Source organism: Pinus tabuliformis, chromosome 9 (assembly GCF_031772625.1).
Source record: "Pinus tabuliformis cultivar Carrire ecotype Pingquan chromosome 9, CPIR1, whole genome shotgun sequence".
Classification (NCBI taxonomy): domain Eukaryota; kingdom Viridiplantae; phylum Streptophyta; class Pinopsida; order Pinales; family Pinaceae; genus Pinus; species Pinus tabuliformis.
Genome location: NC_142307.1, coordinates 22,715,865 through 22,741,953, shown reverse-complemented (window position 1 = coordinate 22,741,953; position 26,089 = coordinate 22,715,865). Strand labels below are relative to the sequence as shown.

The 26,089-nt window shown below is 37.4% G+C and overlaps 1 protein-coding gene across 1 annotated transcript in view; it reads right to left on the bottom strand.

Moving 5' to 3' along the window:
- Positions 1–26,089, bottom strand: part of LOC149146917 (RNA helicase, ATP-dependent, SK12/DOB1 protein) — a 565,347-nt gene that overhangs the window by 380,821 nt on the left and 158,437 nt on the right. The window contains exon 6 of the mRNA XM_089440900.1: positions 21,356–21,528. Within this exon, the coding sequence (XP_089297026.1) occupies positions 21,356–21,528 (173 nt within the window). The remainder of the gene's footprint in view (positions 1–21,355; positions 21,529–26,089) is intronic.

The window sequence follows — 26,089 nt, the reverse complement described above, 5'->3', positions numbered from 1 at the left end:
TGTGTCTGATTTTGAGTTGTTCATCTCAAAGCTATGAGCTCCATTTATATTTTCCTTCTCTGATGAAAAAGGCGTGATTTGAAAGAGGGTTTCAATTGATTCTGGAGAAGATCAAGCATAAAAAACTTAATAAAAAATTTACCCCTGAATCGAAATAAGATTTAATTAATTGTAACGCAAAATTTACAGGAAAATCAATCTTGAATTTCTAGGAGCACAAGCTATGAATTTTGAACACTAATATGTTTTCACTGTTTTGATTCAACAGGTTATTATGATGTTTACATCGGCTGGAAGCTTCTTGTTGTGACAGACAACATAATTAGTATTTTGTTTATGACAATCAATAAATAATTACAATTTTGTTTATGACAACTCCTGGATATATATAAAGTAAAGTTTTGGATATGTAAACTGTTAACTAGAAGAACTTTCTTATGTTTGTTGGTTACAACTCCAGCTATTCCGTTTGAATCAAATGTAAAGACTGATATTAAGTTTTATATTTTATCAGATTGACAGATTTCCTTTTTCAAAATTCTATCAAATAAATTCTATCAATTAAATGCATCTGCATACCTGATTCTCCCGTCTGGTGTTGATCACATTGCTCCAAGTTTTCTGATTCCATTACCAAACCAACTTATTCCTCCCTGCCTATCTGGGATCAACCTCTGCGGTTCCCAGATCTAGAGAACTTCGAAATTGGAAGTCCACTGGCCCCCGTGCCCAAAACTCCAAGAACAGTTGAAGACTTTCCAATTTTCAGTTCCAAAATCCAGCCTCTGGCTCACCCCTCCAACAGATTTATTTTTCTGCTTCCTCTGTATATTTCTCTCCCCCTTTTCATGCTCTTCTTCCGTCTATGTATATCATTCCTTGGCGGTCACCACTTCCTACTTGGTGACACCTTTCCCTCTTTGTAACGTGTAACTCCATTTGTTCAAAGTTACAGGGATATTGATGTGTATTAGTTTACTTTTAGGATTTTTTCTTATTAGTTTTCTTCAAATGCCCATAGTTTATAATATTTATTTTATTTTGATTTAAATTTCATATTTTAATAATTATTATAATTTATTAATATTATGGGATATATAAATATATACCTTTATTTATAATTAACTTTAAATTTTACATTTATTTCTTTATAACCAAATTTACTTCATACTTTTAAATTTATATTATTGAAATTATTTAGGGTATTTCCTCCTTAATTAAGACACATTTAGGCAATATGCTTGGTGATAGGTGAGGTGTAACTTCTACCTGAAGCAATGTCGATTTTCAACATTTATTGTTAACTTAGATATATAGATATATATATATATATAGATATATATATATATATATATATATATATAATAGTGCAATACATGCATATGTAGCTATCATATGCATGCTAATACTCTTGTGCTCTCTATATTAAAGATGGGTCATTACACTCCACCTATTCGAAACCTTGCCTGTCAGCTGCATTTGTAGCCCTTTGCTCTAATACCTGCTAGTGTGGACTTGATACCATGCTAGTCAATGACTCTCTTACCTTCAAAAGGCGCCTGAAGGTGAGGTAATAGCTACCAAATCTAGTCCTTGCAATCGTCAACAACTCCAATCTTGAGTGATAGTGGAAAAGGCCATGGGTATTGCTATGATTTGTAATAAATTTTATCATTTCTTTGCCTCTCTTGTACAAATCACCAATCCATTTGTATTGTTCGTTTTTGTTCTTAACAATATCATGCATCAAAAGGTTCATTGTGCGAACCAAACACCCATACCAAAATATGTTGGGGTATTTATCCTCAATAATTGATCCTGATAACTTACAATTAGGAGCATTATCAGTAATGACTTGGATGACATTGTATGGCCCAATATGGTCAATTGTTTCAAGTAATGGTTCTGCAATGTTGATGTCGGCCTTGAACTTGTCTGAGTAATCATATGCTGAAAGAAAGATGGCACCACTAATGGACACAACAAGAACACTTACCAATGGCTTGCCTTTTACATTTGTCCATCCATCAGATACAATGGACACCCCATGTTCAGTCCAAGAACTTGTCATACTACTCATAGAATGTGATATTTTTGCTTTTTCATGATCAAGTCCAACGGTTCTAGCCTTGTCATACCCAGGCCTCTTGTATCCTTTAGGGGCATCATTTATGGAAGAAACCATTTCCTGCCAATAAGGTGAGAAAAGAACATTGAATGGTATCCCACATGCATAGAGAAACTTGTAAACTTTTGAATCCACATCATTCCTACACCCTTCATCAAGGAAATTTGATATACTTCTACGCCTTAAACTTGTTGCCCATGTGCCTCCATAACCACTGCCTTGGGAGGATGCTGAAGGAGTTCTTTGTGCATGTGATTGTGAGCTTGGTTCAAAGAAACCCTTTGATTTTTTAGATTTGTATTGAGCTTCCTCCTCTTCCCTTATGTATTTGGCTCTATCTGTTGCTGACACACCTGTACAAGTTTTGATTCCTATTTGTTTATCTCCATCCCATGGCCTTTTCCCACAGGGGTGCTTTTTACCACGGGCGTATGAACCTGTGTAATTATTGTTGCAATGGGGGCAATGAAATTTAGTGGTTCCACCCCCTTTCACTGCTTCAGGCCTATTAACATATTTCCACAATGGAGTTTGGTCTTGTTTATTCTTTTGAGACTCATGTTCACTCTCCTCCAACTCCTCCTCTCCGGGGCTTTCATCAAATCCACTATGACCCACTTCTTCATCCCCTTCTTCATTTTCAACCCTCCTTTTTCTACTCTGCAACACCATAATAACCAAAAAAGGAACCAAGAAGAAGAAAATGCCAAGATATATAACCATGATGTTTGAAATTTGAAGTTTTGAATCTACAAAAAAATGGAATGGGAATGGGAATAGGAGAAAAAAAAATATTTATTTATTTAGGAATGAAGTTATGAACATTAAAAAAAATTGCTAGAATAGAGCCTACCTCTTTGGCCTCCAATCTCCCCTTGCAAGTCCTTGCTCCTTGCTCTCTCCTTGCTCCTTGCTTGCTCCTTGCTCCTTGCTCTCTCTTGCTCTCACTCTCACTTGCTCTCTCTTGCCCCTCACTCTCTCTTGCTCCTCACTCTCTCTTGCTCTCTCTTTCTCTCACTCTCACTCTCATTTCTAAAATAATGAATTCATTTGAGGGAGGGTTTATTTATATTCCTTCCTTCCCTTCCATCCCTCCCTCCCTTTAATTTTTCCAACCATCGCTTCTTCCTTTTTTCGCACAACTTTTTTTTCCGCGCGATTCTTTTTTTCCACGTAGCTCACCCGCCGAGAGCGATTTTTAAAGCCCGAGAGCGATCGGAAGCGATTGCTCCTGGAGTGACAGGAGCGACGCTCCCAAGATCGATCCCGAAATTGGCAGGGAGCGGAATTTTTTTTCCGAGAGCGCGCTCCCACCGGAGTGCGGATTGGGAGCGGGATCGAGGGGGGAGGTGGGGCGGCGCCCCCCCCCCCCCAACACTGGTTGAAGAGACCAGTTGCTATGCTAGAATTCCCCATTGTTGATTGAACGTTGATTGATTTGACTAATAAGACTTCGGAACTTGAAGCATAATATCTAATGTACCCCTTGTGCAAGGTGAGAAGTTTTTCAATATAGTTTATTATGGAAAGGATCCAAGTCGGGGCTTTGGATTCATTAGTTGGCGGTTTCTCTAGTTGACCACTAACCATCTTCCATGGAAACCGATAGTTTTTGGTGTACGACTAACTGCTTTCTTTGAATAATGTGGCGATTTCCCGATGAACACTAACCAATATTCTTCGAATATGGTGGTGATTTTTAGATGACAACTAATCACTCTGTTAGGAATAAGGTGGCAGTTTTTGGATGACAACTAACCAATTTGTTGGGAATAAGGTGGTTGTTTTTTGATGACCACTAACCAATTTGCTTGGAATAAGATGGTGGTTTTTGGATGACCACTACCTCATTTAAGTTCATCAATTTACCCGCCCCCCCGCCCTCCACCCCCATTCCCACCCCCACCCCCAAATGTGTAGGAGAGTTTATTTTATCATTGTGCCCCGCCCCCCTTAGGTGTGGAGAGCACCTTCCTTGACTCTTGTGTCTTTACCTCTGTTTTGACTTGGCAATAAAACTAATGTAGTTTCTTCACTTCTTGAATCCATACCCAAGAATTTATCCATCCATAATTAACTATCTTTTTAGCCTTCTTTTTCATGCGACAATTCTCTAATAAGTGATGTGTCTTCCCATGGTGAAGACAAGGATAGAGATCAAAACATTGACTCTCCATGTGACCAACTCTTTGATAGTGCTAGACTTTTTATCAATACTCTTAACTTCATCAAGAAATCCTGCACTCACAAACTGAACTAGTTTGGAGAAATTTCGAAAAAGAAAATTGTTTTCTTTGGCGTAACCCAAGCCATGTCGATCTTTGTTGAATAAAATTTCTTCCCAATTTCTAACAACCATCTTGGAACGAGCCTTTTCTTGTTCTTTGTCTTCTTCATAATTGCTTTTTCTACTGTCATTGTTGTTATTTTGTGCTTCATTCATTGATTCCATCAAATCACTTATATCACACTAAGCATTAATCACCCGTATTCCATTAACTTTTCTTATTAGTTCAGTTGTATCACTTGTTGTTGTTGAGAAATCTAGGGTCAGCAAGGTAGGTGATTTCTCTTCTTGATAACAGCTTGTGATGTGTTTTTACTTCACTTAGTTAGCTTCTTTCATTTATTATTATTAATGTTCTCTATCATCAAATAGCTACCAAAGCATAAAGAACAATGAGACAATAGGACCCAGTATGTAGGCTATCAACCAGGGCCAAAACCTCTCCAACCGAGAGGAAAACTGACAAGAATTCTTCTTCTTATAGACCCGTGACCAAGACCCTACAAGACCAAGTCAAACCATGCTTCTAGCAACTTCTGCAAATTCTGACTTCCAACCACTTCGACCTCCCTAGCAGATTCTTCTGCAACTTCGACCTACCCAGCAGATTCTTTTGCAATTTCGACCTACCCGAAAGAATCTTCTGCAACTTCAACTTGCCCAGAAAGTCTTCTGTAGAACCCCTAGATCTTGTTCCTTTCTCCTTCACTTGGGTATATTCTCTCTCCTAGAGAATTTGGCTTGCAATATAGCTCTTTTTGATGACCTAACTTCACTTCTGCAACTCGGCTTTATTGCAACAGCATGAACCCTAATTCCTTCACAAGTGCGGAGAGAAGTAGCCCAGAAACAATCCCAAAAACTCGACTTTCTCTTCCTCCTTTGTCCTCTTCTTCTTCGAACTCCTTTTTCTTTCTTGTGATCGAACTTGTGAGTGAAGTGTGTCCTTGAATGAGGTCAAGTCCTTCCTTATATAGGCTTTCTTGTCCATGATTTGAGGTCGACTTGCAACTGTCTCTAGGCCGACTTGTTCATTGCAATTTGACAAGGTCTTGGAGGGTCCTTTGACTTGAATTTGACTCAAATAATCTTTCTTACAATATGTAACATGCCCTAAAAGGGTCTTTCATACATGATAATGACTCATAAGCCCTAGAAGCTCTCAATGGGAGCTTGACCTAAAACTTAATTTCCTTTGAGCATGAAACCCATGCCTCGAGAATAACAATAAGAAATTTATTTCTCTTTTCATTAAATACATAAAATCATGATTACAAATGTCATTATGAGACAGAACCTACTTACATATTTCAACACTCCATCTCAACTAGGGAGGTATTCATAATCCATACAAGGTATTTCGACATTCTCAATCTGAAGAACTCTCATAAGAAGAGTCGGATTGGTAACCCATCTGTTTAGCATCATATCAACCAGCATTGTCACATAGCAAGGCCTTGATTAACAGCTCTATCTCTCCACAAGATCAGAGCACAATACTAGCGAGACCAATGATTTATAGACACCATCATCATTGTCTCTCAAGGAAAATACCCCACCCGGGTGTTCATAGGGTATGTCCTTCCGAGACTATTCTTATCTTGGATTCTCGGTCCTCAAAGAATATCGGTCCTCTATGACTACTCTTATGTTGGAAGCCCTACCACATCCTCAAAGAGTATCGGGTGCCAAATGCTTACCCAATCCTCCATTCTTTCTTCCTAAGTGAAGACAAGAATGATGTGCCCATCTCTCCCTCTCAACTAGGGAAGATATACCTATTCCTATGAAGGAATGTACCCAAGCTCCCTCTCAACCAGGGACTTGTCCAAGCTCCCACTTAGCTAGGGACTTGCTTCCAAGTTTCTTCTTTACCAGAAACTTTCTTCCAAGCTTCCTCTTAATTAGGGACCTATTACCAGCAGCAACTATCTCTTCTTTGGTGGAGATCATGGGACCTTCAGCGACTTATAGATCTCCTTCACTCGATGTCATGAATTTCATCTTCTTCGTCTTGTAGCGCATTGGCCATCCATCACTTTCCTTCATGAACCATGTCAGTCATGTCATCGTTCCTTTCATCGGAAAGTGATTTGTTAGTACACATTTGGCTTTCCTTCATACAACTACCTTTTCCACATCATGAATCCTTCAAGATATTCCATCCTTCCACATGAGTTCTTATTTGTAGATGATATCCATAATTCTCTTTCAGTAGTCCTATATTAGCCCATCCAGATATTGTTCAAAAATCAGAAATGAACATCAAATCAAAAATTACCTTTTGTGATGGCCCTTCATCATGATATCTTCTTGTTGTGAAATCAACATCCTACATACATATTGACACATCTCCAAGATATTCAATTGTCAAGGGTCTTCTTTCTTTCCAAACTTTTCCAAAGTCTTCATATCTTTCCCATGGAGATATCATGGCCAATTTCTTCTAGTCATCGGATGTTGATTTCCTTTTCCATTTGACCATAGTTGCATCTTTCATGATCTCTTCTTTCTCTCTTCACATATTGCTTCCCAGGTATTTCCATTCATAGTTCCTTCATCTTTGTCAACCACCTCATATTTCATATGAGGGCATATTATGTTGATTTCATCTAGCCAATAGGTGAACCATGCCTTCAATGCATCTTTCCCAACAGAAGAGAATCATTTCTTTTGATCACAATGAGATAGAGTATCCATCCATGCTATCTGCAACTATATGATGACATGACCTAATTTATTAAACATATGCATGCATACCTCTTTTCTTCTTTTGATCATCTACACAAACTTCATCAGCTTCTTTCCCTTGATCAAAAGTACTTCAATCATCTTGACATACTGCATTCCTTTGTCATCATATCATCATTCTTCCAAATAATGAATCCCATCCAAGATTGAATTCTCAGCAAGCCACTTGCTTCTTCCAAGAGATGAACCTTCTAATGAAGATTCCAATGGAAGATCTTGATTATCCTCATCCTACAAATGCTCCTTTCCAATGATGTATGATGAGCTCTACACTAGATGACTTCCTTCTGCCCATAATTACTACTTATGCTTCGAATGAGGTTACCAAGAGTTACTTCCTTCTAATGATGACTGCAATAAACTTCTACTCGTAGTTTTAAAAACCGGTCGGTCTAAATCGGAAACCAGTCAAATCGGCTGGTTCACTGGCAAAACTATCCGGACCAGCCAAAAACCCAGGTCAAAGCCACCATTTCGCCAATTTTCCAGAAAAAACGAACCTAACCAATCGGTTTATGGGTAAACCGACCAGTTTCGTCATAAATCAGTCGGTTAATTGCCATGGTGGCCGCAAACCCAGAGTGTAAGTTTTTGGAAGCTTCTAAGGTGGTTTGGAGGGAAACTAAGGGTTGTTTCCCTCCAAAAGCACCCTCTCCAAGCCAATAAAATGAGGTCTCCCCCTCATTTTCCTCACATATCTCATTTGGAGTTTTTGTGAGTTTCATTGGGAATTTGGAGAGTGTTGAGTTTTTGTTGGAGTAGGTTGGATAATGGTCTTGGAGCTATTTTGGCGACAGTTTGGAGCTTTCAAGAAAAGGAAAACAACCAATGGAAGGTACTAGTCGTGCATCTCGACCAACTCGTGCTTCCATTTGGTCCACTTCTATTGTTATTGGTGGCAATGTTACTACTCAGGTTGCAGATGACGTTGAGGCATCCCCAGACTCTAATCCAAATGATGTTTATGTAGCTCCTGTTAATGATTTTGTGTCTAGTAGTGGTGATGAATTTGATAATGATGAGGAATGGTCTTGATGATCACTGATATGTATGGGTAGACTTGTAGTCTTGTAGTAGGCCAATGGCCCCATAGCTTGTAGCATTGTTTTTGGACTTTATAGGTTATTTAGAGCCTCATTGCTTATGTATTTTGTCGATGATATGTATTGCACTCGATGCCATTTTGATATATTCACCTTTACATGGTATATAGATGAGCAAACTTTGCATATTTTGTCTCTATTGGTTTGGAATCATGGTTTTAAATCTTAAAAATAGTTTTTTTCACTAAAAATAGATATTTCATGTATTTTTTTAGAAACTAGTTCATTGAGTCTCGGTTTGAAACTTGGTTTATTAGGTGGGTTAGTCCAGTCACTGGTTCCGATTTTTAAAACTATGCTTCTACTTCAGCTATCTTTCAAGCTTCTCCTAATGATGTCATGTGCTCTTGCTCCATTCATATGCTCTTATGATGCCATCTCCTAAAATGATGCATCCTATCATGCTTCTAATGCTTCCTACCATGATAGTTATACAAAAACTGAAAAGAACTTGGTGAAGAAGATTGTCTCAATCATAGTAGAGATCTTTCACTTCTTCCTTCTTTGACTTCTTCTTCTCAGCATCTTCCACTTCTTCGGTTATATGGGCTTCCTCCCTTCCTCTTTTGTTGTTGTCCTTCTTGAGCTTGGGACAATCTCTCTTGTAGTGCCCATATTCTTGACAGTCGTAGCATTGAACCTTCGCCATATTCTTCTTCCTTTTCTGAGGACCAGATTTTTCAAACTTTCCTTTTCTCTTTGTCATGGCAGCAAATGCTTGTGTTTGCTCATTTGGTCCTACATCACTTTTTGCCTTTAGCCTAGTTTCTTCAATTTTGCATAGTGACCATAGTTCATTGAACAAGGTAGCCTCTTCCTTTCCATAAATGCCTGATGTAAAGTTGCCCCATTCCTCTAGTAGTGCAATTAGTACTATAGTTGTCATTTCCTTATCAGAGATTATTTCTTCCAACTCTTGTAGTTGGTCTCTAATCTCTAACACCCTCATAAAGTATGAGGCTATTCCATCTTCTTTTAATATCTTCATCTTGTAGAGTTCTTGTCTTAATGAGATCACTTTTCCGGTAGTGCTTACGGAGAATAATTCTACAAGTTTGCCATATATTTCTTTTGATGTATCCAATTTTGATACTTAGGATATGAGGGGATCTTTAAAGGATTCTATGAGAATCCTTTGATCCCTTACTTCCCCTTTCATGTACTTTGCAAGAGTTTGAGCTTCCTCCTCTAAAGGTCTAGAGATTGAGCCCTTAACATGATTCATGACTTCATTTTCTATGAGGATCAAATCTGTCCTCTTTTTCCATGCAAGAAAGTTTGATGCCCCAACCAACTTGTTGCTTTCCTTGCAAAAAGACATTTTGATAGATTCATATGTGGAAATAAAGATACTTACTTGTGAAGATACTCCTTGATGACAATATCTTCAACTCGATGCCTTCTTGATTTTGTTCGACACCTAATCCTCTAAGGGTTGGTGTGGAAGCTAAAGAGCCAAAAAGAGTCCAAAAGACCACTTGGAATATGAATCCAAGGGTCACACCATGTACTATAAATGTATATCATTTGTTAATAATAAATGTACTCTCCTGCTTATCTTTAATATTTTGTTGTTGCCATGTATGTGTTTAACATGGTATCAAAACGGGCGATCTCCTGCCCTGCTCAAGTATGAGCCACTTGTTTATGTGAGCTTGTTGTTCTGTGGCCTTTCTATACATGTCAGTCCTATACCTCTGTTCTAGACTACCATCTCTGTAAAATCTTTGTTGTCGAATGAGTTGGTCGAGAGTTAAACGTTATACCATACCCTGAATTTCATGAACCGCTTTAATACGCTTTCCAGAATCTATTTGCATCCGGTTGGAACGCAAGACATAAATTTGGCTCTCTGCCCCATGAAATCCTAGTATATACGCTCTTTCTCTGTGCGTTAATTGAAGTTCAAAGTTTATATGTTGAGTTATAGCATTACTCCTGCAGTAAATTTCGGTTGTATTTATATATCTGTTGAGATTATTGTGAGCACTATATCATCTGGTTCATAGCTGCTCCAATTTGAGTTTGGTTTGGAATTGACTTGTGGTCTCGTCAAATTTAGGACTCTGCCATCTAAGCCTATCTGTCTATTACCTCTAAGGCAACCTTGAATTTTTCCTCTGGTAATGGTGAGCATTCCTTTTGAATACAGAAGTGTACCTACGCTGGAAGAGGCGTCTTCAAAGCCTTGAATGCATCAGTCTCAAATTCATATCCACAGAAAAGTTGAAAGAGTCCCATTAGAAATCGAAATCGATTCACCCATGAATGGCACCACAGCCTCAATCTTTCTTCACTTTCAAACCTGGAAATCCTATTGAAACTCAAACACCACGCATTCTCCTCGCCTGCCCCAGCCTATGTGTTGTCTGTCGAGCTTAACTATATCATTGTCTCCTCCATAGTATTACCTCGTTCACACTTCGGTCCCTACCACTTTGGTTCACACTCCGGTATCGAAGCTCCTCCAAACCACGACTCCAATATAAACTGGCGGAAGTGTTAAATTTATAGCGGAAACCGGACAATTTTGAGTCAAAAGTTGAAGGGGAGCAACAACCATCCAATCGATAGATCGACAGATCTAACGGTCATTGCTTGGAGAAGACGCGTGAAAGATAGCCAGCGAAAAAGGTGGTATTTGCACAGGAAACGGTATTTCAGGGGCATAAAAAGTGGTAAGCGGTAATATAGCAAGTCCGCCCGATTCCACTCACCGCATGACACGTAGCCACTAGAGGAGAGAGAAAAACCGCCCATTTCGAACGGGTAATCGTCACGCAAGTGTTCCTTCTAAAATCGCTGAAGACCGTCGGATCTTGTGAGTGCAGATCTACAGCGGAGGATGGTCGTGCAAGTTTGATTGATCGTGGAAAGGATATCAACCGTCAGATCATGGGATTGAAATCTACGGTGGAGAATGAACCCGATAAAGTTAAACCTCGGGAACTGTGCGAAAGCCGCGGATTGGTGAAAAGGTGAGTTTACGTGTATTCCACTATTGGTTGATTGACTAGGTTCTTTGGGAATTAAAACGTTTTCGTGGTCTCTGCTTCAAACTTTTGGTATCCATTGAATGCTGCTCCATCCATCAAGTCTATGAAGGCTCCTGCTGCCAAGCCAGCCAAGGCTGCTAAACCAGCTGCCCTAGCAAAGAAGCCAACTGCAAAGAAGGTTGCTCTAGATGTGTGTAGGTGAAGTTCGGTGATTACACAGAGAGAGATACATGAAGAGGAGGATCATAATGGATCGTTGAATCCATTAGAAGAATCAAAGTCCAAGCTCAGGAGGGAGTGCACAGTGAAACGCTGAAGAAATAGCGTAAAACATAAGCAAAGAGAAGAGCGGAGAGGTGAAGAGTTGATGCACAGCAACCGTTAGATCTGGAAGATCAACAGTCAGGATTAAATCGCGAGAGTGGAACAAGTAATATCGCATCGCAATACATCAAAGGGAGACATTAGTCTTGAGCTAAGTGCGATATGTGACATGCGATTTAGGAGCAGACCCAACAAATTATATACTGCAACCTAGAACCCATCGAGTCCATAAGTCATGTCGGATCAGAACTTTTAAGTGGAAGAGGCCAGGTGTGAAGGACGGTGCGATAGCCGATAGCCAATAGCGATAAGCGCTGATCAGAGATCGCAGTTCAAGGGTAGTGGTGCAGCAGAAAGACTTCGAGAGATGGACCTGACGATATTTATAGAAGCGAGTGTATGAATTTTGAAGTCCGGCTTATGCTGTCAGAGCGGGGTTTTCCTTTGTTTTCCAATGTATTTCTATGTATTGCGATAAAGTGGTGTGTCCCGGGTTTTAAAGGCAAATGCGTTAAAGATTGAGTGATTCTGGTTTAAAGCCTTAAGCGTTATTTAAACACTTCCGATAGTCGCATATCGGATGTGGAAGGGGTGATATGTGGTGTGACCAAGGCAGACTGCGATGAGCGATTGCGATAAAGGTAATCTTGGGGAATGTGCAGAGCCTGGAGAATAGGCGGAAAGGTATGGATTATGTTGTTTTATGTTTTATTCAAAATTGAGTGGGGACGATTGAAATTCCACAGCCTGGAACTACTATATGCTGCTTTGAATGCATTGAAGGCTATTGTGCACAAGTGTTAGTGTTATATGGTGTATGGTCGATGAAATATAGAAGCTAATCTCATTTCTGTTGGGGTCTTGTTATTGCTGGAAAAGAAGAGCCTGTGGGCTGCAAACCTGTCAAGCTGGACATTCTGTTAAGGAAACAATATCAGGCTTGCTGTGTAGAAATTGAGGCACAAGACATTGTGAAGTGAGAACATGAGCAGACATCAGTGCAAATTAATTCGTGTTGAAAAGTTGGCAAATTAATTTTCTAAAACCATTATTGTTTCTACAAGTGCATTTTTGGTCATTTATTGATTTGATTGTTTGAATAATGGAGAAAATTCATGGATTATTAGAGTTATTAAGCACTCTAATCTTATCTACTGGTGAAAGCACAATTAAAGTCAGCAAAGACACTCTCTTTGACATCCAAACCTATCTGCAGTATACACAAGAAAAGATAGAATTTTTGGAGCTTGAATCTCAGCTACAGCAAGAAGAATTAAAACAGAGGAGTCATCATTCTGAACCTGTTTCTATTCAGAACAATGAAACAGACTCCCATAAGCAGCAAGTTGATTCAGATCCAGTGACCAATAAAGCAGCAAGGTTACATGCAGAAGCAGAAATTCAGTCTGCATTTCCCAAGCCAATCATCAGACCTTGGGAAGAGCTTGTCCACAACAAGCACAGAACTGGTCTTGGATATGACAAGGATGTGTCCTTTCATATTCCAAATTACTCAAAGCCCATCCAGTTTCAGAGTGTTGGATTCCTTCATGACAGTTCACCTTCAGCTGTTCTAGATTCTGCCCCTCTTCCACAGCAACAGATTGTGAAATGCCAACACTGTGACCGAGTTGGCCATCTGAAAGATCATTGTTTTGATCTTCATCCATGTAAGCATTGTCATAAAACCACTCATTCTTCAAACAGATGCTTCAGAAACAAACCTCCTGCAAGAACAAAGATTCATCTTGGATGGATCGCTTCTTGGCAATGGGCATCAACAGCCAAGAAGATATTTCAGTCACATGTCAAAACTTGTTCTAGAGTATTGAACAGTCTTGCAGTTGAGTTTTCTCCATCATCTCACCTTGTATCTGACAGGGGGGGAAATGATGGTCATCTACAAGCTTCAAAGTCACATCAAGCGAGCCTGAGCCACAACCTACCATACCAAATTCAGAGTTGTAGCCAAAGACAAAGATGCCCCTAAGCATGCCTTCAGTCGGTGATACTTCTTCAAAGAATTGGGGACACTTCCTCTAGCAGAAGACTTCAGTTTCTTGCCAGTTTCGGAAGAGTTCCAGGAATTGCATTAAGCATTCCAGAGTTGTTGGTCATCCTTAAACCATCACAGGTTGAGACTTCCCTTTTCAGGTTGAGGTTCTTCCTTTTATGCAGGGTGAGACCTCCCTTTCATGGTTGAAGGTTTCCCTCTTCAAAACATCAGGAGCACTTCCTCTAGCAGAATACCTGAGCTTCATGCCAGACTTGGAAGAGTTCCGGGAACTGCACTAAGCGTTCCAATGTTGGTGGTCATCCTTAAACCACCTCCCTTTATACCAACATTTCAGAGAGCACATTCAGCCTAGTGCTGCCATGCATTTTTGTACATTTTGTATTACAGCTCTCTTCTTGGACTCATACATAACCCTTCGGATTAGGGGGGGGATGTTGGACACCTAATCCTCTAAGGGTTGTTGTGGAAGCTGAACAGCCAAAAGGAGTCCAAGAGACCATTTGAAATATGAATCCAAGGGTCACACCATGTACTATAAATGTATATCATTTGTTAATAATAAATGTACTCTCCTGCTTATCTTTAATATTCTGTTGCTGCCATGTGTGTGTTTAACAATTTTGATGATGATATTGATAGTGGATGATGACTTCTTGATGGAGATGTCTTACTTCAAAAGGTGATTCTTCAAAGAGGGGGAGATCAACCCTTGCTCTAATGCTTTCCCTAGCTTGAATTGCGCCCTTGTTGAATACCTGCAAATGAGTAGTCAAACTGCTCAACTCTGTACCTATGTCTTCTCCAATCCCTGTGACTTGCTCTTATAATCTCGCGTTGGAGTCTCAACAGCCACGATTAGCTCTCAATTGATGACTAAGATCAATTTAACTTCATCAAAAGAAGCCTCTAGAACAAAATCGATCTACCTTAATTAATTCATTTTAATATACCACTTTTCCTAAGTTAGACTTAGGAAATATTTTAATTATGGCAAATTAATTTAATTAAGGTGTTTCCCAAGCTTATCTCGCGAAACCTTTTTTGAATTTTGGAGATCTCATGTTCCTTAGCCTCTTAGACACCAGAGAGACTAGAACACTTGTTTGCTGCTACACAAATTAACACTCCCATTGGTGAAAATATGTAAAGAGAAGGGGGTTTTGGCTATGGTGACAGTGGGCCACTACCCCATTGTTGCTTCTTAGTCTAGTTTATACTTTGTAAGGTTTCCCTCTGCAAGGCCTGCTAGATTTTGCAGCAACAATACCTAAGGAGGGATGCCACTATCACCTCACCAACCCCCCTCTCACTTCTAGCCATCTCTCCTCTAGCTCAAGGGGGTGGGTGTTCTCCCTTGTAAATCTTAGGGATTTAATGGCCCAATCACAAGTCAACAGTCCCACTTAAAGCTTCTATGTAAAATACCATCAATCAAGAATTGCACCATTAAGGTTTATGGTGGAAGATAGGATTACAAAGGTTCTTTGGGTAATTTCAAGGTTCCAATTCAAAGGGTAAGATCCCCAAACGCACACAACCAAAGAATCACTAAGAGAGTGAAACCCTAACAAGACAATTTGAACAATTAGCTAAATTGTATATTGTATAAAGAATTGATGTAGGATGATTACAAATGAGAATGGGGGTCCTGTATATATAAACAGGTAAGTACCCTTTCACGAACAGGCATGTCTCTAAGACATGCCTTTTCATTATTAACTAACTAACCATTAGTTAATTTACTTATTATTTATTATTATATTTATATTATTATGATTATTATTTATTATCTATTTTTATTTATTTTTACATAATTTATGTTCATAACATTGCCTTCCCCTTCAAAAAGCTTTGTCCTCAAAGCTTGTTGATGAAAGGACTTGAACTCTTATCTGTTGCGAATGTCTTCTCTCCTCAGGACGATCATCTTTGTTGATACAAGTTGATATGATCCTTGGAGTGATATATAAAATTGTCGTACTGAGAACGGATCGGACCATCCTAGATTGATCTTCTACAGAATCAAATTTTGTGATGAATCGTTATCGTGGGACTGGATTCTGCAAACTTCAGTATTCCTGGAAACATAAACTTGTCGTTTATTCTCTTAGTGACACTGGTATGTAGATTGATGGGAAAGTAGGATGTCGATACATAGTTCTTTTGGTTGGACTTCCCCTTATCATGTTAGTGGTTGATTCCTGATTTTCTTCAGGCGTTGTTGTTGTTGAGTTGGCAACTGAATCATCACTTGGAATGTTCATCGTTTGAACGGAAACCTCTGAGTACGTCTTTACTTCAGTAGGATTTGGATTTGCCTGAACTGTGAGATTAGTGGAATCGATGTTTGTTTCTTCTTCCCCAACTTGGACTACTACATCTAGCGATTTTGGTGCTTCTTTTGCGACAATTTCTTCAAACCTATTCGTCAATGATTTCTTATCATCCTTAAGTTTTTTAATCTATTTGAGCAGATTTTGGTTATGATTTTTGAGACGTAAGCATTCCTCATTTTCTAAGTCAACTTTATTTTGGCCTTCAAGCTTCTCGTCTTTTAAACACTTGATTTGTTCTAATAATTTTTTGTTAAGGTCTTTTAAGCATAAATTTTCCTCTTCTTTCTTTGATAGACTTTCGTTGAATTTTTTGTCACAACTTTCTTTTTCTTGTTCTAACTTGTGCTTCTTAGTTTTACACTTTTTGACTTGTGCAAGAAGTTTCTCATTGTGGTTCTTTAGATGCAAAATTTCTTCGTTGCTTTCTGTTGATTTTCATTAAAACGATCTTGGAGATCTTTATATTTCTTTTCAGATGCTTCATTCTTTTTTGGAGTTTGGAGATTTCTTCTTTTAAATTTTTAATATGTGTCTGGGCACTATCTTGATATTCTTCTAAAGTAAACAATCTTCGACATTTCGGACAAGGTACTGTGAAATTTTTATAAATCGATAAATATTGATTTCCTACTCCACAAAATGGACATCTGGTCCAAAATGTGGAGTTGTGTATGGAATCCATAGTTTCTTTGTTCATCTTCAAATTTCACTTTATCTTTCATCAGTAATGAACTTTTTTTTGTTTGTCGAGTGAACTTGGTTTTGATAATATATTTCCCCTCTTTTTTTCAACTATATATATATAATTTATTCCTCTTTTTCATTTTCTTTTCTTTTTTTTTATTTTTATTATTTTTTTCCAAGTAAAAAGTACCTTTTGCTTTTTTTTAACTCATTATATTATATAAAAAAATACTTTTATAGTTAACTATTTATATAATTATTAATTAATTAAAAAATTGTAATTTCATATATATATATATATCTATATATATATATATATATATATATATATACACGAATTAACTATATAGTTTTAACTTAATGTATATAATTAAATGTCTTCTAAAACATGAAACGTCACGTTGGAAGGATGCAAACAATTTTGATGGGTCGTTGAAGGTACAGCGATTTTAAATGATGGGGAGACAATGAGATCGGTGTCAACTGTTGGGAACGGTGTTGACAGGGATAAACTAAGCAAGTTGCGGATGTGGTGCTTGGGTGTGTCGGCTTATTGTGACAGAAATGTCGTTGCAACTGCTCCAACGTGGCGGCATCTATTACGAGCAATGGGTGTGGCGGTCAACCTATTTAGTAAGGCAACATGATGACTACGGTGTTGTTTTTTTTTCATCGAATTTATTTGAGAGTTGCACGCAACCTCAATCACTTCTTCAGATTTTAAAAAAAAAAGAACATAAATTGTCTTCGTTACTTAATGATGAAGACCATTAAGAGGGGAATGTTGTGTAAGAGGGAACTACTGCTCAGGTTGATTAGCTTGTATATAAAGGGTTCTCGGCGACGCGTTGCGTTGACCTTAAGGCATTGAGATCAAAGAGAACCCGCAAAATTGAACAAAGAGCAATGGTAGATCCGGCCGAGTAAGGGTCTCTACTGGAACAACCATGGCAACGGTCAGTTTTATGTTTTTTATTTCTATATTTTTTTATTTATGTAGTGATTTTTTTCTTTCCTTCTTTTTTCTTAATTCTTTATTTTTTTTACAAAAAAAAAATGATTTTTTTTAATAATATTTTTTTTAAGAATCGCCAAAGGACTAAATGGAAAAACCACCAGAATGGAGAACCTCCTTCTCGTAGTGAATGCTTGATTGACGACAACAAAATTGACGACGAGTTGAAGGCTAAAGGTCAGATCAGACTGGCTCTGATACCAATGTAAAAACCACAAGTCGTATACGCAGCAGAAATATTTAAAATACTTCGTAGACAAAGACATCCATGGTAGGACAGTAATTGTAAATTGTATATTGTATAAAGAATTGATGTAGGATGGTTACAAATGAGAATGAGGGTCCTGTATATATAGACAGGTAAGTACCCTTTCACGAACAGACATGTCTCTAAGACATGCCTTTTCATTATTACCTAACTAACCATTAGTTAATTTACTTATTATTTATTAATATATTTATATTATTATGATTATTATTTATTATCTATTTTTATTTATTTTTACATAATTTATGTTCATAACATTGTATCACCAAGTTTTGCTCTTATTCTCCAAGTCTCTCTCTCTCTCTCTCTCTCTCTCTCTCTCTCTCTTCCACAAGTTTGAATTCTTCTTTCACAATGCACAAGTGACTAGAGAGGATATGAGGTACATATATATAGGAGGAGCAAGGAGTTCGAGTCATAAAGGAGGAGTAACTTGCATGCCTTGAGGGAGAGTTACACATGCCAATTTAGGGAGAGGAGGTATGCATGCCTTGTAACTCATGACATAAAGGAGAGAGTTACGCATTCCTCGAACGAGAGAGTGTATCATATGCATTGAAGAGTGCGTAAGAATAATCTTTTATGATAAGTCTTTAATGCACATAAGAGAGAGCAAGAGGAGTGAAACAAATCCATTAATAGAGAGGGAGTAACGCATCATTAAGTGTGAGAGAGAGGTATGAGTGCCATCAAGGAGAGAGAGGTACGAAGAGGGCATTATTGAGTACCAAGTGTTGAAATATGTTACTAGGTTTGGTATTCATAATGACATATGTAATCATGATTTTATGTATTTGTTTTAAAGAGAAAAATAGATTTATTATTGTCATTCTTGGGGCATGGGTTTCATGCCCAAGGGAAATTTATTTTTAGGTCAAGCACCCATTGAGTGCTTCTGGGGCTTGTCAATTAGTCTACAAGTCGATTGAGTCATTGTCATGTATGGAAGACCCTTTTGGGTGTGATTCATATTGTAAAGAAAACTTGTTAGAGTCAAAAGACCCTCCAAGACCTTGAAATAATACTCCTAGACAAGTCAGTCTTTCCAAGTGTCAAGTCGGCCTAGAGACAGTGACAAGTCGGCGTTCAAACTAGAACAAGAAGCATATATATATGAGGCTAGTTGACCACTTTGGAGGGCGTCCAAGCACACACAAGTAGCTCGATCTGAAGCACAAAAAACACTAGAAGATCCATTGAAGAAAGGAGAAGACAGAACGAAGAAGAAGTCAGTTTTCTTGAGGTTTGTTTGGGTAATCTCTCACACGTGCACACCGTAATTAGGGCATCATCTCACCTACAACAAAACCGGATTACAATCAGGTTAAAAGGCCAAGTAAAGGGTTAAATAAGCATCTATATTCAAGTTGAACTATTGGAGAGAGAACTATTGCCCAAGTGAAGGAGAATAGAGACCATCTTCACCATATTTCTATCACACATGCGAATTAGGGCTGCTACAGGAGGGCTGAGAATCACAGTCAACAATACACGTTTGTAATTGAGGTCGAAGAAGAAGCAAGCAGTTGTTGGAAGGCTAGTTTGACTGTCATTGACTTTGTGGAAGAGGAGCACATCCATGAGTGGTTTGACTTGGTCTTGGAGGGGTCTTGCTCAAGGGTCATAGGTCTTGGAATTCATCATTTGATGTTCTATATGAAGAGAAGAGTTCTTGTGGGTTTTCCTCTCAAGTGGAGAGGTTTTGGCCCTGGCTGATCACCTACATCTTGTGTCCTCTTGTCTCACTGTTCTTTATTGTTTGGTAGTTGTTTGATGATTATAATCAAGTAAAAAGAAAAAGTTAATCTAGTTAAGTAATATAAATCACAAGCATTTATCAAAAGTAAAAGAAATCACCTAATCTATCTGCCCTAGATTTCTTGACGCCAAGTAGGAAAGGTGACATGTATTTCCATTTAGATAATAATATTATAGTATCATAAGGATAATAATAATATTAATGATAATATTGATAATTGAATAAAAAATTGAACAATTAAGATTGATTAAGGATAAGTTAACTGATTTTCCGTCATCAATGCTTGATTACCAATTGAAGCAAGGTGATTTACTATTTTTGGAAAGTTGTGCTTGAAATGATAGACATCATTTCTATTTTTAGAAAGTCACTCCAGAATTGTCAGAAATGAGATTTTAGATGAGGAAATTCATCCCTAAGCTGCCAATTTTCAACAACTTGATCATAGATGATGAACTTGGATTTGAAGAAAATCGCCTACATTAAGGTGATGTTCAGGATCATTTCGTTCTAGACCCGATTGGGTGACCATGTGTGAAGGATAGGGATGTTTTGCACCTAAAAATGGAAATGGTAGCATGCCCCCTGAGTAACCTAGTGTTTACTTCTAATAATCCTCCAAATCACAAAAGTTAACATAGTGTATTCATGACATGGAATTAAATGAAAAGCCTTAGTCACAATATCGAATTAATTAAAGTGTTAGTGTTATTAGCTAGGACAGGTTCTTTTGCATAGGCTCAATGTCACGCATGTAGACGATGTCAAATTGCCTCTTTAGGTACTTGTTCATGAGGAGTAAGTGATTATGATTTCTTTCTTAAGTTTAACTTACGAAAAGTACATTAATTCATTATTAATTAATGTTGACTATAGAGCCAAGCTTCTAAGGATAAATAATTTCATTATTTAAGTGACAGATCTAAACTCTACTGTTTATCTCAAGGGAGGCCTAGGATCTAGTCCTAGCCATTCACCACTTCGGAGATTAGGGTTAGGGATTTGGCTTAATGAAATGATAAAATAAGCCGAAGGGAGAGGTGAAAGACACATCGTGATTTAGAGATCGATTTTCTCAAGGAATGAGAGATTCAAAGACTAGAGAGAAGGGAAAGGTGTGCAGCAAGGTAATTTTGGGAGAGGAATTCAAGCAAGCAGAGTTTGTGGTGTAGGAGGCTGAAACCAGTGAGAAGCCGAGTTTTTCCAGCCAAGGGTTTGCACAGAAGAGGAAGGCCGAATTCCTTAGGACGCAAGGAAGCTGTACAGACGAAGAAAAGGAGACCAATCTACAGGTGGAGGAACTGAGTTTTCCAAGGCTGAGATTTTTCATGTGGGCTGAATTTCTCTAGAGGCTGAAATTCCAAGGGGGGCGAAATCCAGCTTCCATAATGTGTTGTATTTTCTGTGTCTTTTCTGTGGATCAAGGCTTTAATTTTCATGAGTTAATAAAGTGAAGGAGAAATTGTTGGCAAGAATTTTCTGCTGTTTCTTGTGGCTGATTTTCTATTTATTTCTGCTTCAAATTTACTTGTGAAGTTAAAATACCAGTGGATTTATTTCCAACAGTTTTCAGAATTTTATTGAGCAAAATAATTTCTAGGTATAAAATCATTGTTGAATAAAAATAAAATCAGACCTGACATTAAAAGTTAACATGAAGGACATGACATAATGATTGCAAAGTTACCTCTTCCTCCAGTCCATCTTTTTCAACTCTTTCTGCTTGCTTTAGATTTTCTTGGGCACTGAAAAGAATCTCATCCAGAACTGAATTTCCATCCTGAGCTACATTATCGACTACAGCATCCTCATTTTCAACTTCTTTATCTTTGAGTTGGGTAGGTTCTCCTACAGAAGTTTCTGCATCCATATGCCAGTCAATATTTTTGCATAAAATAATGTTCATGCTAGACTTTATTTTAACTCCACAAGTGAAAGAAGAATTCTACAAACTGAAATAAATTTACTTAGAAAGTACACTAGCTGACACAAAAAAGGATAATCTAGAATCAGGACAGGGAGAAAGACAACGCTTTATTCCAAAGACCATGGATCAACAGCATCCACATTTTCAACTTTTATATTTTTGAGCTGAATAGGTTATCCTAAAGAAATTTTGCATCCAAATAACAGTGAATATTCCAGAATTGTTCTACAAAATGAAATCATTTTTCTTAGAGAGGATAACTGCTGACAAAAAATAGGTTAACCGTTAACCACACCAAGAATAGCAAAGTGCATCTACAGCCCAGGTACATGTGTCACATTTGCAACATTAATAAACTATATTGAAAGAAACTGAAACCTGTAAAAATGAAAATTAAAGGACAGCCAACCATAATAATAAAATACTGAAAAAGTGAACCAGAACAACTATTATATAAATCGCCCACAGGGGGCAGCTCAATCGGCGATGACCATGACATGAAATATTATGTAAAACATGAGATTCAATGTTCAAATCCCCCATGGATCAAATCAACAAAAAAACATATTATAAAAATCAATAATAGAATAAACCAGCATAGATCCACCTTAAACCTGGATCTTTTGGTCACAGAGAGAATTACATTTATATTTCTTTTGATCCCTATTGGCACTTATTAGATCCAGGGTTACAATGAATATATGATGGTCCAGAATCAGGACAGGGAGGAAGACAGCTTTCTGCCTATTGTCCTTCAGGCAAAGACTCTCAAAGACACACCCATTTGGAGCGGGATTTTGTTTCTGCTTTGATGAGATTCCTATTCATCACCCTGTTATCCTTGCTAGCAAATAGTGCTAATGCTTTAACTTGTTTCTTAGGTATTAGCATTAAATAGATGTAAATCAAGGTGTGTAGTGTAATCATATCCCCTCTGTTGACCACACTTTGTCAACAGTCTAAGAAACAGAGTACAAAGCACAGACAATTTTTTTAATGATCATTGTCATTGCTCAGCTTCCAGTTTTCTCATTGTAAACCCAATTTCTGCAAAAATTATTGTAAATGATGCTAGTATGACCATTAAGCCATGTAACAACACCTAGGTAAGCCTATCATTTTTGTCAAAAATATTTCATCCTAGGAAGTTTTTTAACCTCCCTGAATTATGTGTGTTTCTATTTTGTAAACACAAATAATCGGTAGAGTTTTTCTTCCAGCGATAACCCCAAAGCTAGGGTGGAATTCATTGGCAATGTCTTAGGTGAGTCCTAGTGTTTGTCAAGTCTATGTAAAAGTGTGTTTAGGACTAATTTTAGTGCACGGTTACTCATAATTGGACACCATGGCTAAATTATTTTATTATAAGTACACTTGGTTTTATACTAAATCATATAGTATCGCAGAATTGGGTAAAGTCTCAAGGGTCTATGTCTAAATGTGTTTTTCCCTTCTAAGGGTTGATATTGTAATAATTTGATGTAAAAAATATTTTAGTGCGTGGTTACTCATAGTTAGACACCATGGCTAAAATATTTCAGGGTAAAAAAATAATTAATCCCCTATAAAGTCAATTAATTAATTTTTTTGACAAAATTAAATAAAATCTTAAGCCAGAAAATTAATTAATTTTGAGTCAAAAATAATTTGAGAAAAATCAAATTCTCTCCAAGTGGAAAATAATCAAAAATTTGTGGGTCAAAACAAACAAACAAAAAAATTGGAAGTCCTCAATCAAGGAAAAATGGATATTTTAAAACAATTTGACTCCTTGGACCTTGGTGATTAAGTCAAAGTCAAATTGTTTAGGATATTAGTCCAAAAGATAAATTTTTGGATTAATAAAAAAGGCTTTTAAGAGAAATTCAAATTTTTCCTCAAAAATTAGAAATAGGCGGTGAAGATTAAAAGTAAATCAAGATATTTTCGACAGATAAGATTATTTTGACGAGGATCAAGCCAACTAGTTGTTATTTCCACTTGGAGGGGTTTATATCTATTTCAATCTCTATATAAGAAAGCTATCAAGCTCCTCATTAAATCATGAGGATCTTTGGATGAAGTAATTTTGTAACGCATGTGTTGAGTCTTGCTTTGCTAGAATTATCTTTCGCATGATAGAAAGACTTTGGGGTTTCAGTTCATGGTGTTCTTCTATCTGTTGATCTATGCTATGTGTTAGTATTTTATTCTTTCATGCTCTATATTGTGCTAAAATTCATAATTGTTATTTTAGTTGCCGATGATAAGAACATTCTATTGGTACAGTTATATTTACCTTAATTGATCATGATCTAACAATTGTTTTCAAGATTAAATAGAGATCTACAGGTACACTAGCCCTTGGACTCCAAGTTCACAGACTGTGGGGAAGGATTGACCTTGTTTGAGCTCTGGGCTTTCATTTTGACAAATGATTTTGTAAGAGGATTTTGGCAAGTGATTTATTTTTAAATTATTTATCTATATTATCTACTCAAAATCTCAAAAAAATTGTTTTTCTAATTTTGTGTTATAAAGATTTAATTGGCTAATAAGAGCAAATATTTAAATTTTGTAAATATTGAGAATATTTGTAAATACAACTAAACCTTGTCTATTTTTTAAGTTTTGTAGATAATTTTGGGGTTTGAGGTTTACCATTTTATTTTTTATTTTTTTTGTAAATATTGGGGTTTTGGGGACTTTTATCTTCATTTGTACAAGTGAATTCTCAAGTTCTCAAAGGAAATTTGAATTTGGTTGAAGGAACTAGCCCTACGGCTAGGGTTTTCAAGGGTTTCTCAATTCCAAGAGGATTCATCCAGCTTACTTGTCAAATTCGCTCAAGTGAGGAGGGTTGATCCAAGCCTTAGAGGCCTAGATCTAGCCTCCCAGGGCTACAAGCTCAACACAACGAAGAAGCAAGGTCGCAGGCCCTACAAGGTAAAATTTGAGATTTTTATGGTAGAATTTTGTATTTATCCTAGCTTTCTTTGTTTTGCAGGGGTCCAAAAAAATTTTACACCTACAAGACCTAGCCAAGTGTTATTTTTCTCTTGTGGCAGTCCTATTCCCATCATTCTTTTGAGACACATACCCATACAGGCCCTTAACCCTTGACGGCAGCCCTACTTGGGCCTCCTCCTAGTAACCGCAGGCCTCTAGGCCTCTTCTCTTGACACCGCAGGCCTTTATAGGCCTTGATTCCTTGAGTTGTGGCTTTTTTCTCCCCTACCGTGAGCCCTAAAGGAGTTTCTCTCCCTTGCAGCAGCCTCTAGGATGCTTATCTCTGAGTATCGCATGCCTACAAGGCCCTTTGCCTTTAATCCATGGCCTTATTAGGACCTGAACACTAAGCTGAGGCCTTTCCTAGGCGTCTTAGCCTCATCGTTGCCCTCATCTAGCCTTCATGCAATCATAACTTGGTCATTACTTGGTTTGCATTGGTATTTTGGATTGAAACTTTGTTTTACAGTGCTTTTGGAGTTAACATTTGTGGTTGGAAGTGTATAAACTCATTGGAAGATTCCTAGCAATCAAATTGGTCATCTACAAAGGCCATAAGGCCTAGTGGTTTGCCTCCTCAACCTTTCTCTTCTCATCATTGTTTCATTTCAGCCTTAAGATACACATAACAGTGACATAAAAAGTAAGTAACAATCATCCTATCTCATTGGAAAGCCATTTGCGTTGTTGGGCTTACTCATTGCTTGGTATCTTTTATGAGCTTGGAGGACTGCTACGATCATTGGTTTCTAGATTCCTTTGTTGCCTCATATCACTCTTGCATTTCATTGTTAGTTCTTGCATCCATCTATTGCACTTTTGCATTCATCTTTTGCATTCTTGCATTCATAAATAGTTCATTGTTAGCAATCTCATCTAATTGACAAAATAAGTGTGTACTCATTAAGTCAATACTCTCAATAAGAAGATAGATGCTCTAAAAGATAATTGGCATACTTGGACTGAATTGGCATTATTTACATAAGATAAGCTTGTTGCTCTCACAAGTTTGCTCTTGCTCTTTGAATGTCATTAGCATCAATTGAAGAGTAATATTTTTTAGTAGTTCTAATTGTCAGATTAGTGAATGTTTTGATCTCTTCCTTTCATTGACATTGAAAAGCATTAGCACATTGTGTTGTCTAAAGGATTGCTAGCATTTTGTGACATTGGTTTTAAAGGAATACTTTTGCTTGTCATTGCTATCATTTGCTAAAGAAAATTGGTTACTAGATAAGTGGTTACATTGCTTTTCATTATCATAGTGGAATAAGTGTTCTTGAGAATAAGTGGAATAAGTGTTCTTGAGATATAGTATCATATCATATCAAAGAATCATAATCTTGCAACATTGAAATTAACTCACTCTTAAAGCATTTGATTGATCACCATGTTGATATTGTGATTGTTGGAAATACTAAGAGGGGGGGTGAATCGGTATTTCTTTTACAATTGCTATTTTTTATGCCAATTAAGATCACTTATAGCTTGAACACACAATGAACA